The sequence below is a fragment of the Saccopteryx leptura genome, chromosome 2 (genome assembly GCF_036850995.1).
Source record: "Saccopteryx leptura isolate mSacLep1 chromosome 2, mSacLep1_pri_phased_curated, whole genome shotgun sequence".
Classification (NCBI taxonomy): Eukaryota; Metazoa; Chordata; class Mammalia; order Chiroptera; family Emballonuridae; genus Saccopteryx; species Saccopteryx leptura.
In genome coordinates this window covers 230736961-230752213 of record NC_089504.1, presented here as the reverse complement: position 1 = coordinate 230752213, position 15253 = coordinate 230736961, and the positions used below count along the sequence as shown (strand labels likewise).

The following is a 15253-nucleotide window of genomic DNA, read 5'->3' as shown; positions in this document are numbered from 1 at the left end:
GGCCCCCAGGCCAGGATCTTGATCACCTCAGGGCCTGCTCAAGTTTAAACTGAACTTGAGACACAAGGAAAACAGGGAGCCCTCTGTAACCTCAGAGGGCTGAAAAATGTTGAAGCTGGAAGCTATTTAGAGTCCTAGCCAAGGCCCAGACAGAGGCAATGACTTGCTGAAGGCCTCATAGCTAGCCCATAGTGGTAGTAACAATAGTCTTAATGATATTAGCAGCTAACATTTATCAACCTTTAATGTGTTCCAGACTGCATGCCAAGGGCTTACGTGCAGTGCATTGTCGTATTCAAACCCAGACAGTCTGGCTCTGGGCCCAGGCATAGCAATGGTAAAGTTCAATTAGACAACCTGGGTTCGAATCCTGGCTTCACCTCGCTAACACAGCTGGGTGACCTCAGGCAAGCAATTTAAGCTCAGTGTACCTCCTTTCCTTCCTCTACATAGGGGAAAGTCCTAGCACTACTGAATAGTGTGGGTTAAAATTCATTCATATGCTGTGAGCCGTGCTTAGTGCAGCTGAGCATCTGTCCATTGCTCACTTCTCACTGATTCTGGGGCTGGAGTGTGATGTCTGTGTGACAGCAATTAGATGTGGCTGAGTTTGGCACAGATGCCAAAAGCTGGTCTTTACTATTAGAGACAATAAACAGAGTGGTTGAGAGCACTGACTCTAGAGCAGAGATTGGCAAATTGTAGCCCCACTGCCTGTGTTTATACATCCTGTGATTTTCACATTTTTAAATGGCTGGGGGGAGCAAAAGAATATTTTGTAGCACATGAAATTCAGATTTCAGTGTCCATAAATAAAGTTTTATTGGAACTACATGCATTTGTTTACTTTCTTTTAATTAAAAAATTTTTTTTAGAGAGAGAGAGAAAAACATCCATTTGTTGTTCCACTTTTTATGCATTCTTTGGTTGATTCTTATATGTGCCCTGACCAGGGAACAAACCCCACAACTTTGGCCTATAGGTACAATATTCTAACCAACTGAGCTACTTGGCCAGGGCGGTTTACGTTTTATATACTTTTGTGCTGCAGTGTCAGAGTCCGTATTGTGTAGGCCTGCAAAGCCTAAAATATTTGCTCTCTGGCCCGTTATAGAAAAAGTATCCTGACCCCTGCTCTAGAGTCACACTTATTAGGTTTCAAACATAGTTTTACCACTTACCAGCTGTTTGTCTTCAGACTTGTGACATAACCCTTCAGAGCCTCAGTTTCCTCTTCTATTAAATAGAGATAATACCATCTACTCCACATATTGGCAACTTAAGTATGATGGATAACAGATGCAGGCCTGGACAAGCTTGTGCAACTGTTCGTTGAGGGGCCGTGAGGCTAAATGGATAACGTGTCTGATTCCAGATCAGAAGATTGAGGGTTCAAGTCCCTTCATAGCCACTACTAGGCAATTTTTTCTCCCTCTGCTTAAAATTTTTACCCTCTTGGGACTGTGCCCTATTCAGGCCTCTAACCCTCTAGCTATGCCAGCCACCCACCTTCCCACCCCTTGGACACAGCCCTCTGTCTGCAACCATAGAGCTCAACCTTGGAACCCAAGGCGAACCCAAGGGCACTGCAGGACCAACACGGGCCAGACTTGGGCAGACTGTGGGCCCTGAAGCCTCTGGCCCCGAGTCCTGGAAACCCATTAGGGGTTACCTACATGAATTAGAGTTCGACTAAGAGAACTGTGACAGACAAGGGATTGGACTGGGGTGGAGTAGAGGAGTTGCCCCAGGAAGGTCAAAGGACCAGGTGCGTTTTAAAACATAAATGGTTACTGTGAGGTAAAAAGTTTGGAAATAGTGGTGATGGTTGCACAATATTGTGAATGTAACTGATGCCACTAAATTGTACATTTAAAAATGGTTATAATGTCAGATTTAACAGTATATATATTTACCACAATAAAAATGTTATTAAAAATAAGCCCTGGCCTGTTGGCTCAGTGGGAGAGCGTCGGCCTGGCATGCGGAAGTCCTGGGTTCGATTTCCTGCCAGGGCACACAGGAGAGGCGCCCATCTGCTTCTCCACCCCTCCCCTTCTCCTTCCTCTCTGTCTCTCTCTTCCCCTCCGGCAGCCGAGGCTCCATTGGAGCAAAAGATGGCCCGGGCGCTAGAGTGGCTCTGGTCGCGACAGAGCAACGCCCCGATGGGCAGAGCATCGCCCCCTGGTGGGCGTGCCGGGTGGATCCCGGTCGGGCGCATGCGGGAGTCTGTCTGACTGCCTCCCCGCTTCCAGCTTCAGAAAAATACAAAACAAACAAACAAAAAAAAAATAGATGCAGAGAGCCCTGGCCAGTTAGCTCAGCTGGTCAGAGCATCATCCCAAAACACCAAGGAGATACAGAGAACATAACATAGGAACTGGAACATATTAAGTGCTTAATAATTGGTAGCTTATAACAGGGTACACACACTATTTTATCACACACATTGTTATTCCTGTGCCCAATCATTGGAGGAATGGGAAAATGCTCCCTTGTAATCTGGTCACCATGTTTGCCACAGATTTTTGTCACGGTGAAAGAGTGACTTCAGTGGAAAGGAGTCTGTGCCTGGTAGGAAAGAGCTAGTTTCACTCCCACAAGTTCAACAGTGAGGTCTGGAAGTGCTCCAGTCTTCTCCAGCAGCCTTGCTTTTAAATCTCAATAGTCCTGTAAGCAGAGGGATAAGAGACTTTTCCAATGGTGGGCTCTGGTTTGAGCATCCTTGTAGCTGGGGCTCTTCAGGCAGGCCTCCGCTCCAGATCCCAAGGCCCATCATCCCTGCAGGCACCGGGGCCTCATCCTCCATCATACCCCATATTTTCAATTTGAGAAGCCTGGTTACTATGGACATAGTGAGAGAAGCACCATTGCCCACTAAGGTCAATGGATGGCATTCTGGGAATGAACAAATGAATGAAAGAGAGGAAACAGATGACTTGGGCTCTAGTTCCTGTGCTTTCTTCTGCTTGCAGAAGGGCTTTGAGGGAGATGTTTTCCTTTGAATAGGCAGAATGAAACTTAGGGGCTGTAGGCTCTGGCTCTGGAGTCACATGAGCCTACATTTAAATCCCAGTCCTACCACTGACTTGATTTTTGGCCTTAGGTAAGTTACCTAATCTCTCTGTACCTCACTTTCTCTGTTTATAAAGTAGAGGTAATTCCCATCTTAGAGAAATGAGAGTGCTTATACAGTGCTTGCCACAAGGAGTACCAAGTGTCAGTTAACACTCTGGTCCGTATTTCTTCATCCTCAGTACAGATCTTCCCAGAAGAGGAGTGGCAGGCTCCATTGGCCAGCTCTTGGAGTTGTCTCCAGGCCAGGCAGAAGAAAAGGATGAATGAATGGGGAACCTAGCGCCAGGACCAAGTTCATGCCTGACCAGAGCCCAGAGGGAGAGACACCCCCCTTCTGGGGGTGTGGCTTGGCCTAGAGCTGGTATCCTGGGCTTTTTCTTCACCTCCGAATAGAGTTACCATCATTTGGGCGGCTTCTCAGGCTGGGGAAGTTTAGGGGCAGATGTATTCACTTTCTCTCCTGCCCTGTACTTCCCAGAGCTCAGGGATGGACGCTCAGCCAGCCCTGGTTATTGTCTCCGGCGGCGCCTGCCTACAGCCTCTCTCCAGCCCAGCTCCACCCCTTGCCTGCAAGGTCTGTTTCCTAATAGCTGCTCCAACCACACACCTCGGTTCCGCGAGGAGCCCCTCCTCTTCCTCCCTCCCTCCCTCATCAGGGGTGGGGCTGAGGGGACGGCTAACTTGACAGCAACGCTTCTTTCTTAGCTAGTCACCGGCCCCTGCCCAGGAATGCCTGTGTGTGTGTAGTCTCCGCAGAGAGGTAGTTCTCCCGGAGTCCTGAGGGGCCGCCTGAGCTTTTGAGAACTGGAGAGGAGCCGTTCCAGCCATGAGCCCCTTTGGGAATCTGTTGGGGGCCAAGTGGCCTGGTGTCCTCATGCCTCTTCAGCTGCTCCGGAGGGAGAGGTGAGCGCTGGGCAGCCGGCCTGCAGCCAAAGGTGCCAGGAGCCCCGGGCCTGTCATGGTGGCCGTCTGCAGCCAGCCTGAGGCACTCCCAGACGGGTTTGCAGCTGAACTTGTTTATCTGGTGTAGGAAGAAGATGGGGAGTTACTTGTCTATTTCGGCTTACTTCACCTCCAGAGACCCCTTTAGGTGAGTTGGGCTCTGAGTGCCCCTTCTCATCTCCTCTTTTTGCCCCCGGCCCTGAGGGGAGGGCAGAGCCCTCCCTGAATCTGCTTCTCAGATTTCGCTTGTGCTCTGACCATCAGTTCTGTCAGGCAGAAGTTTGTGGAATCTGTTCCCAAGCAGAACCGGCCTGCTGCAGGCTCCCCACCATGTTCTCGAAAGGGTGAGGTGAGGGATCCTCCCAGAAGCCCCTGGAGAACTCTGGCTCTCCTTCCTTCGCGGGCACACCTGAAAGAGCCTCCAAAAGATGCTGCTGACCTGCCTGCTCTTGGTGTTACTGCTTCCGGGGGAAGAGCATGAAAAGGGTGGTGTTCTTCCAGCTCTCACTTATCTTACCTGCAGGCTGTGCTGCCTGCCCAAGAATTTGTCCCAACAAGCAGGATGGACAGGTTTGCCAAACAGCATGGAAGCTGACAGGATCTGGGTGTGGGCAGCCTGGTATACAGTAGGCATTCTTAATGTTAGCACATTTGCCTATGGCCTTTAAGGGCTTCTGAGCTCCCAGGTGAGTACAGTTGCTAGAGTAAGGCCTAGACAAGTTCTTCCAAGACTGGGGCAATTGGCTTTGGAATGTTCCCAAACTGCAGGGCCAGCCCCCATGCATGCCAGCTCCTCTGGCCTGAGTACCTCTCAGGCCCTCTTTCTGTAAAGATTCTCAGAGGGAGGTGTAGAAACTTTCTCACCACCTCAGACCTGTCTTTCTTTGCTCTGTGCCTCACCTCAGCTCCAACAGAAACTCCCCAGGGGGTTAGTGGCCCTCAGGGTCCCTCCTGAATGGAGTCATTCCTAGCTGGGTGGGGCTTGTTTTCATTCTTTGGGAGCAGCCTGTTGTTCCAAAGGCTGCCTCCCCCTCACCAATAGTCCTGGTGACTTCTCCCTTCTGGCTTCCCAACCCAGCCCCAAGTCTAGACCTTGCTACTGGGATACTAGTCAGGTGGCCAGGCACTGGGCGGAAAAGCAGCACACCACGTGGTTTCATGGAATTACTGGACCCTGGTAAAGTGGTGGGAAGCCTCTGGATTAGGAGGAAGGGAAAGGGACCTGGTCCTCAATGCTGACTCTACCAGACATCTCGCTAGGCACTTTGCTAGGCAATTTATCAGTTGATCTCTCAACGGCCTAAAGACATTATGTATTCCCATTTTTCAGATGAGGCAATAAATTTCCTCAAGGTTAATTTGTGGAGTCTCTCTGGCCAGCCTTTCTGTCTTGCTGAGTTATGTTCATCTTTCTGAGAGCAGAAAAAGAGCCCCCAGAGTTTGCCTGGTATATCAAAGAGATGGCAGAGAATCTTTTCTGAAGACCTGATAGGAATTGATTTTGAGTTTAGGAGGCAGGTTTTACCATGTGGAATCAAGGTGCCAAGTGTTTGAAGTAGCCACCAGTTTAAGGCAAGACCTCATTAGTCCTTTTTAATCCTGGAAAAGGGGGAGCGGTTGTTCTCTTAGGAGCCAGAAATGCTGGGCCCTTTTTAATCTCTAGGGGCAGGACCAAAAATCTCAGCAGTTAGAGCAGATAGTGAACTCTCAACCTGGACCTTTGGAGACCAGGCTACAAATGCTGCCCTGGTCTTCATGTCCTTTGTCTTGTTCTGCTGCAGCCCCTCTGGGGAACCTGACAACCCTCATCTCCCTAAGCTCTGTTTGCCCAGCTGGAAGGCGGGGGGTGGGGGGGTGGTGGGGGGGGGGACATTGACTGACTCACTAGAGACCCTCTCTCCTCCCCCAAATGGGAGGCCACATTCCTGAAGCCACTTTGGAAGTGATGGCCAGCTCTGTGCCCCACAGAGGGACCACCCAGACCTGCTCTCCCAGGCATTAATCTAATCAGTCACCACTGCCACTGCCTGGTCAGAAAGCTGTTTCTACTGTCATCCCCTTCCTTCATCCTTGATGTCTTCAAGGCCTGATTTCTGACCAGGTGCCTTTCCCCCCCTAGGCCTCAGTTTTCTCCTCTTCACCGCATAGGGGCTGGACTTCCTAAGCTCCTGAACGTGACTCTTGCCCAGATTCTGTGGAACAAATTATGTCCTTGACCCCAGGCCTCTGGGGGAATACAAAGTCACAGGGCTTGTGAGGCTGTGGTTGCAAGGAATGACGAAACCAGATTCCATGGGGACAGGATCAGGCGTGACAGCCTCAAGGGAGGGAAGAGAGAACAGGGAATAAAGAAGAATGTAATTTCTGCACCCTGGCAGGCTACACTCAGTAGAGTGCATTGTCTTCCTCTGCCAGTGCCACTCATGTCAGGGGTGAGATGCAATTACAGGTATTCTCCCAATAAGAATACACTTCAGATTGGAATTTACAAAAGAGGTGAATTAAGGAGTGACTTTTGCCTGACGTCTGTTTTTTGTTTTGTTTTAATTTTTATGAGTTTATTAGAGATCATTTGAGCCAAACTGAGGGTATACTTGAAAGCAAGATCTCAACAGACTGAGAAAAATGCTTCTTGTCTGACATCTTTAGAGAATTTTTTAAAATAGAATTTCCTTAATGTCCAACATCGATTAAATGGTTTGGTTTACACATTGTGTTTTGAAGAAAACAAATGCAACTTTGTATTCTAAAGCAACCCATGTTTAAAGGAAAAATTATTCTTAGCCCTGCCCAGTTTAGCAGTAACTTTTGGCAGCTGCCTTACATCCTCTGGGATTCTTTTTCTCATCTGAAAAATGAAGGACTTGGGTCAGGTAAATGGTTCCCAACCCTGCAACTCATGTGTCTCCAAGGAGCCACACAAGCTCTTTCCATTTTTTCCAAATAATGGAGGCTCTAGCCTTAACTGCACAAATTACTTGAAACAACAGGCTTCTCAGCTTTTGGATGGAACTGAATCAATGCACTCTGGTAACACTTCTTGTTGACCAGAGGCTTGTTATGTGTTTGGTTCATTGTTTAAAAATAGGATAGGCCCTGGCCGGTTGGCTCAGCGGTAGAGCGTCGGCCTGACGTGCGGGGGGACCCGGGTTCAATTCCCGGCCAGGGCACATAAGAGAAGCGCCCATTTGCTTCTCCACCCCCCCCCCTTCCTCTCTGTCTCTCTCTTCCCCTCCCGCAGCCAAGGCTCCATTGGAGCAAAGATGGCCCAGGCGCTGGGGATGGCTCCTTGGCCTCTGCCCCAGGCGCTAGAGTGGCTCTGGTTGCGGCAGAGCAACGCCCCTGAAGGGCAGAGCATTGCCCCCTGGTGGGCAGAGCGTTGCCCCTGGTGGGCGTGCCGGGTGGATCCAGGTCAGGCGCATGCGAGAGTCTGTCTGACTGTCTCTCCCTGTTTCCAGCTTCAGAAAAATACAAATAAATAAAAATAGGATAACTATATGGCATAATTACCACAGCGTAATTGACAGCCTATTTCAATCTACAGGGTCTGTGGGAAGAAGGAGTAATAATGAGATCTTTGGTTGTAGAAGCCAGGGCTCTGATGAAGCAGAGACTTGAGCCTGTTATATCTGCCCCTCTGGGCCCTGTGGTCGAGTTGGCATTCCATCCCCAGTCTTGACACTCTCAGGCTAAGCATCAGCCAGGCCTTTACCAGAACATGGGAGGGCTTGTTCTTGAGTGTGAATCCAGTAATAATGACTGTTGGGTTCCATTACCACATAAGATTGAGATTTTACCTGTAAATATTTGGTCTGAAAAATTTGCATGTGACTGAGGACCAGGTCTATCTTATTTCACTTGGCATCTCCCAGCATAGTACCTTGCCTGTTTGGTCTTGCACATTCAAGATGCACAGTAACTATTTCCTAGTTGATAGGAACTGATTAGAATCTATTGCTTTTTCTAATTGATGATATAAATAATTTATTTTAAGATCTTCTCTACTCTGAAAAATCTGGTTCTGGGCCAAGAAGCAGATCCATATTGCTTGAGCATGGGAGAAACCGGAGTCTGTCTGTCTCCTTTCTCCCTTAGTGTTCTCAAATTGAAGAGGGGAGGAGAGAAATGACTCACTGGGCACCTGCTGTGAGCCAGGCATCGTGTTAGGCCTTTGTACATAATGTAATTCTCATAACCCCATGAGATTTTATCATTACTAGTGTACAAATGAGGAAACTGAGGCTGAAACATGAAGTAAGTGGCTTTAGGTGACACAGTAGTAGACGGCAAAGAAGGAACATGGACCTGGGTCTTGAAAGAGTTGTGTGTGAGAATCTGAACTGATTAACTTTTTTTTAAAGCCTGTGTGTTCCCTCTGACTCAAAAGACCTGTCAGTGTGGATCTGAACTGACTTGCTAGGGTTTGGTTTACTTGATGGCCACTCAGGCCCTGTGTAGTGCTTTGGAAGAGGAGTTTCGGAGATCTCACTCATTGCCTTTGGGCCTCTCAATGATCTCCCCTGGCTGGAGGGTTTCAGCTCTGTTCACTCTGGCTGCTCAGAAGAGTGTGGTGCCTTCGCCCTGGGTTCAGGGTACCACCACATCCTAGCTTGATGCTCTGGGGCCTGCAGCCAGGGCAGATTTTGACTTGTACTTTCAAAAATTGAAAGCTGGAGAAAAAATTTAAAAAACACCTTGGCTTTGGGAATACAGTGTGGCTAGGGTCTCTGAGAATCTGAGGTGGGGTGTTTTTTTTTTAATTTTTTTTTTTATTCATTTTAGAGAGGAGAGAGAAAGGGAGAGAGAGAGATAGAAAGGGAGAGAGAGAGGAGAGAGAGACAGAGAGAAGGTGGGGAGGAGCTGGAAGCATCAACTCCCATATGTGCCTTGACCAGGCAAGCCCAGGATTTCGAACTGGCAACCTCAGCATTTCCAGGTCGATGCTTTATCCACTGCGCCACCACAGGTCAGGCTGAGGTGGGGTTTTTTTATTTCTTTGTGACGAAGACAGAGATGGAGACAGACAGGAACGGAGAGAGATGAGAAGCATCAATCATTAGTTTTTCGTTGCAGCACCTTAGTTGTTCATTGATTGCTTTCTCATATGTGCCTTGACTGGGGTGGGGGCTGGCTCCAGCAGATCCAGTGACCCCTTGCTCAGCCAGTGACCTTAGCCTTCAAGCCAGCAACGTTTGGGCTCAAGCCAACAACCATGGGGTCATGTCTATGATTCCATGCTCAAGCAGGCAACCCTGCGCCGCGCTCAAGCCGGTGACCTTGGGGTTTCAAACCTGGGTCCTCTGTGTCCCAGTCCAATGCTCTATCCACCACACCACCAGCCGGTCAGGAAAGGTGGGGGTTTTTTTGTTTGTTTGTTTGTTTGTTTGTTTGTTTTGAGTGGCACCTTATTACATTTCCAGAGTGTGTTTTGGATTCTTTTCTTAAAAGGGCAAAGAATGCTGGAGAACAGAATGCTATAGACTAAGTGAAGGAGGAGAATCTTGCTATTTATTTATTTATCTAGCAAGGAGAGAGAGAGAAGGAGAGGGAAGGAGGGAGAGGGATACACAGGGACAGACAGACAGACAGGAAGGGAGAGAGATGAGAAGCATCAATTCTTTGTTGTGGCACTTTAGTTGTTCATTGATTATTTTCTCATATGTGCCTTGACTGAGGGGGCTCCAGCAGAGCCAGTGACCCCTTGCTCAAGCCAGCGACCTTTGGATTCAAGCCAGCGATCGTGGGGTCATAGCTATGATCCCACACTCAAGCTGGTGACCCTGCACTCAAGCTAGTGAGCCTGCGCTCAAGCTGGTGGTCATGGGATTTTGAACCTGCTTCTTCTGTGTCCCACGCCAACATTCTATCCACTGCATCACTGCCTGGTCAGGCAAATCTTGCCATTTAATACTTAGTACTTGGACTTAAGGAGAAAGCTTCACAAAATGTTAGCACTAAAGGGACTTGAGTTCTCAGGGCTCTGGCCTCCTTATTTTCATAGATGCAAATCCTGAGGCCCAGCTTAGTAGATGTACTGCCTTACTCCAGTGAAGCAATGTGGTGGAAATGGCTACACAGCCACACATAGGTTCAGGTTCTAGTTTCATCGTGAAAGTTTTTGTTTGTTTGTTTGTTTTTACAGAGACAGAGAGAGAGTCAGAGAGAAGGATAGATAGGGACAGACAGACAGGAACGGAGAGAGATGAGAAGCATCAATCATTAGTTTTTCATTGCGACACCTTAGTTGTTCATTGATTGTTTTCTCATATGTGCCTTGACCGCGGGCCTTCAGCAGACCAAGTAAACCCTTTGCTCGAGCCAGCGACCTTGGGTCCAAGCTGGTGAGCTTTGCTCAAACCAGATGAGCCCGCGCTCAAGCTGGCGACCTTGGGGTCTTGAACCTGGGTCCTCTGCATCCCAGTCCGAGGCTCTATCCACTGCGCCCCCGCCTGGTCAGGCCCATCGTGAAAGTATTAAGCAACCTGCAGAAGTGACTTGACTGCTTTTCGGTCTGCTGACTTGTAAAACAGAAAATCCTATCAACTTGCAGGGTGCAGTGAGGGTTAGAAATAAGTATGTAAGTAAGGTACCTCATAGAGTGCCTGAAATATATACTGCTCACAGAAATTAGGGGATATTTCAAAATGAATACGAAGCTATAAAATATCCCCTAATTTTTGTGAGCAGTATAGTTGACATTCAAGTAACAGGTAACAGTAGCTGTTGTTAATAATCTAAGCTAGGACTGTAAGTATACAATGGCAACTTCTCCAGTGGCCTAAGAAGCAGTTATGTTCTGTAGCTAAACAGCTTAGGGACCCACAGCTCTCCTATCAGCTGTTCACTTTCCTGTTAGTCAGAGACACCTGTGGCGACCAACTTCGGCCCTGTTGCTGGTTGTGCCTTTCAAAGGCATTGCTTGACACAGATGTGTGCATTGGTGATGTCATTCTCCAGCCAGGTGTTCTTCCCAGCAGGCGGCATGTCTCTCTCCTGCATGCCCACACTCGTTTCTCTCCCTGCTCCCTCTCCTGGGCCTGACCAGAGCACTTGCAGCAAACAAAAGCAGGATATTGGCAATGGAAAGAAGGACGTGTTCTGGTGCTCCCATGCCCTACAGCGCACATACCATTGTAAGGGCGTAACAGGACCCAGGCATGCGGTTGGGTACAAATATGTTTGTACCAGCTTTTCTCCACTGAAAAGCCAAGAGAAGATCAGGACCTGGTGACCATGAGCCACGAAACTCTTGTGTTCCTTCCTAGACTGCTGGTTCTTGCTACTCCCACCATTTTCAATTTAAAAGCATTTGCTAAGGGCTTACTCTCCGAGGCCCTTTATTAGGTGCTGAGTCAACCAAGATTAAATGGGACACTGTTCCCATCTTCTCAAAGCTCACAGTTTAGTAAAGAAGAAAGACAGGCCTGATCAGGTGGTGGCTCAGTGGATAGAGCATCAGCCTGGGATGCTGAGGACCCAGCTTCAAAATCCCAAGGTCACCGGCTTGAGCAGGGGCTCATCTGGCTTGAGCATGGGCCCACCAGCTTAAGTGCAGGGTCACCAGCTTGAGTGTAGGATCATAGACATGACCCATGGTCACTGGCTTGAAGTCCATGGTCACTGCCTTGAGTCCAAGGTCGCTGGCTCGAGCAAGGGGTCACTCGTTCTGCTGCCCCCCATCCCTCGGTCAAGGCACATAGGAGAAAACAATCAATGAACAGTTAAGGTGCTGCAACAAAGAATTGATGTTTCTTATCTCTCTCCCTTTCTGTCTTTCTCTGTCTGTCTGTCTGTCTCTCTTTTGCTAAAGAAAGAAAGAGAGAGAGAAAGGAAGAAAGGGGAAGGGAAGGGGAAGGGTGACAGATACCCAGCAATTTTAAATCAGAAGGTAGGAGGTGAGAAGGAAGCCTCTGCTTCTAGTGCTGGCCCTCTACTAGGCACCTCACGGTCATTCAGAACCTCATTTAATTTTACCCCGAAAGTAGGTGGTGATGTTGCCATTTCACAAATAAGTGAAACAGCTGGCCCAAGATGAGTTAGGTGTTAAGTGGCAGTGCTGAGGTTTAAACCTTGTGTCATCCAGGAGAAAACATAGATATGCACAGAATTGAGGGAATCGGTGGTATAGTCTTAATCCCCTCATTTTACAGGTAAGGAAACTGAACCCAGAGAGAGAAAGGGGCTTATCCAAGAGCATGTAGCTCATAAGAACTTGAACCCAGATCTCCTTCCAATTCAGAGCTCATCCAGCATGCCTTTTACAGAGAGGAGTTTGAGCTGCAAGCCCAAAAAAGGGTCTTTCCCTTGATCTCCTATAATGCATGGTTTTTAGTGCACCATTCTAGGCACTTCATATTCATACTCTTGATGTCATTCTAAGCTGTCAAGACCCTGACAAGTAGGAAGTGCTACAGAATGGGGGTGGCTGATAGCAGACGCTATCAGTGTTTGTTGAGTACCTGGGAGAACTGGACACTCCATAGAGAGGGATTCTCAGGATCCTACTCCTCTAGCTCTCCCTAGAACTACAGCTTTCTCCCTTTCCTTGCTTTCTACAGCTGTTTCAAGTCATTGCTATCTCCCTCCTCTACCTTCTGCAGTGCCTAAAAGTAGTAGCACTCATTGTGTACTCTCACCTTGCATTGTTAAAATTAAGTTTTGTTTAGACATTTTCTTTTCCAACCATATAAGTTCTTGGAAGGTAGGGTGTATTTATCTTTTATATCTGCAGTCCCAAGCAAATTACTATAATAATACACTTGCCTTGCCTATCACTGTTTGCAAAAGGCTTTCCTTAAACATTACCATACTTAGTTTTCACAGTGGCTTTTTGTAGTTGGATGCTATTGGTATCATTTTGTCAGTGAGGAAAAGCTACTGAGGGTTGTCTAAAGCTATCCAGCTAGTGGCAGGAAGTGGCCAGTAATGTGACCTACCATTACATTTTTCATAGTTAACACTGAGTTCCTACTGAACTAGGTCTTTTGTATGTACTATGTATACTTGAATAAATATGATTTCAGTCTGACCAGGTGGTGGCATAGTGGATAGAGCCTCAGACTGGGATGCAGAGGACCTAGGTTCGAGACCCCGAGGTCTCCAGCTTGAGCATGGGCTCATCTGATTTGAGCAAAGCTCACCAGCTTGGACCCAAGGTCTCTGGCTTGAGCAAGGGGTTACTTGGTCTGCTGAAAGCCCATGGTCAAGGCACATATGAGAAAGCAATCAATGAACAACTAAGGTGTCACAACGAAAAACTGATGATCGATGCTTCTCATCTCTCTTCATTCCTGTCTGTCTGTCCCTATTTATCTCTCTCTCTGACTCTCTCTTTCTGTCTCTGTAAAAATAAATAAATAAAGTACTACTTTGTGCCTGTGTCTTCCTTTAATAAATAAAAAAATATGATTTCACTTTCACAGTAGTCCATTTTACAGATGAAGAAACTAGATCACAGAAATAAAATAATTTGCCCAAGATGACGTAAATATAAGTGGAGGATCAAGATTCAAACCAAAAGGCAGCGCCTCTCAGAAGCAAAGATGTGACCAGCAGTGTGGGTGGTGTGCGGCTTTGACAAGAGTAGAGAGGCTCTCTTTTTTTTTTTTTTTTTTTTTTTTTTTTTGTATTTTTCTGAAGTTGGAAACGGGGAAGCAGTCAGACAGACTCCCTTATGAGCCCAACCGGGATCCACCAGCATGCCCACCAGGGGGCGATGCTCTGCCCATCTGGGGCATCGCTCTGTTGCAACCAGAGCCATTCTAACACCTGAGGCAGAGGCCACAGAGCCATCCTCAACGCCTGGGCCAACTTTGCTCCAATGGAGCCTTTGCTGTGGGAGGGGAAGAGAGAGACAGAGAGGAAGGAGAGGGGGAGGGGTGGAGAAGCAGATGGGCGCTTCTCCTGTGTGCCCTGGCTGGAAATCGAACCCAGGACTCCTGTGCGCCAGGCCGACGCTCTACCACTGAGCCAACCAGCCAGGGCTTTATTTATTTATTTATTTTATTCATTTTTAGGGAGGAGACAGGGAGAGAGAGGAGAGACAGAGAGAGAGAAGGGGGGAGGAGTTGGAAGCATCAACTCCCATATGTGCCTTGACCAGGCAAGCCCAGGGTTTTGAACCAGCGACCTCAGCATTCCAGGTCGACGCTTTATCCACTGCGCCACCACAGGTCAGGCTGAGGCTGTCTTTTTTTTAAAAAAAAATTTATTTATTGCCTGATCAGGTGGTGGCACAGTGGCTAGAGCATTGAACTGGGATGCACAGGACCCAGGTTTGAAACCTAAAATCGCTGACTTGAGTGCAGGCTCATCGGGCTTGAGTGCAGGGTCACTGGCTTGAGCGTGGGATCAAGACATGACCCCATGGTTGCTGGCTTGAGCAAGGGGTCACTCACCCTGCTGAAGCCTCCCACCCCCATCAAGGCACACATGAGAAAGCAATCAACAAACAACTAAGGTGCTGCAATGAAGAATTAATGCTTCTCGGCCCTGGCCGGTTGGCTCAGTGGTAGAGCATCGGCCTGGCCTGCAGAAGTCCCAGGTTTGATTCCCAGCCAGGGCACACAGGAGAAGCGCCCATCTGCTTCTCCACCCCTCCCCCTCTCCTTCCTCTCTGTCTCTCTCTTCCCCTCTCGCAGCCGAGGCTCCACTGGAGCAAAGATGGCCCTGGCACTGGGAATGGCTCCTCGGCCTCTGCCCCAGGCGCTAGAGTGGCTCTGGTCGCAACAGAGCGACGCCCCGGAGGGGCAGAGCATCGCCCCCTGGTGGGCAGAGCGTCGCCCCCTGGTGGGCGTGCTGGGTGGATCCTGGTGGGGCGCATGCGGGAGTCTGTCTGTCTCTCCCCGTTTCCGGCTTCAGAAAAATACAGGAAAAAAAAAAAAGAATTAATGCTTCTCATCTCTGTCCCTTTCTGTTCCTCTCTCTCTTCTCTCTCTTCTCTCTCTCTCTCTCACACACACACACACACACTCTCTCTCTCTCTTTCTCTCTCTCTCTCAAAAATTATTTGTTGATTTTACAGAGGAAGGGAGAGAGAGACAGAAACATTAATTTGTTGTTCCACTTATTTATGCATTCATTGGTTGGTACTTGTATGTGCCCTGACCAGAGATAAAACCTGCAACCTTGTTGTATTGGGATGATGCTCTAACCAACTGAGCAGCCCCTAAGAGACTCCAGGGCTGAGTCTCTTAACTAAAAAGAAAGAGATAGCATGGGCTCAGCAGGCCAG

At 48.3% G+C, this 15253-nt stretch overlaps 1 protein-coding gene and 1 non-coding gene across 4 annotated transcripts in view; both read left to right on the top strand.

The window, feature by feature from the left end:
• LIMK2 (LIM domain kinase 2) overlaps positions 1 to 15253 on the top strand; it is a 64342-nt gene that overhangs the window by 27872 nt on the left and 21217 nt on the right. The window contains exon 1 of one of the 3 annotated variants that reach the window (XM_066370487.1): positions 3751 to 4168. The exons of the other annotated variants lie outside the window; for them this stretch is intronic. Within the exon in view, the coding sequence (XP_066226584.1) occupies positions 4116 to 4168 (53 nt within the window). The 5' untranslated portion in view covers positions 3751 to 4115. Of the gene's footprint in view, positions 1 to 3750; positions 4169 to 15253 lie in introns of those variants that run through there. 3 annotated transcript variants of the gene reach the window in all.
• TRNAV-GAC (transfer RNA valine (anticodon GAC)) lies at positions 7114 to 7190 on the top strand. The gene has a single exon. It is a non-coding gene; the product is annotated as a tRNA-Val (tRNA).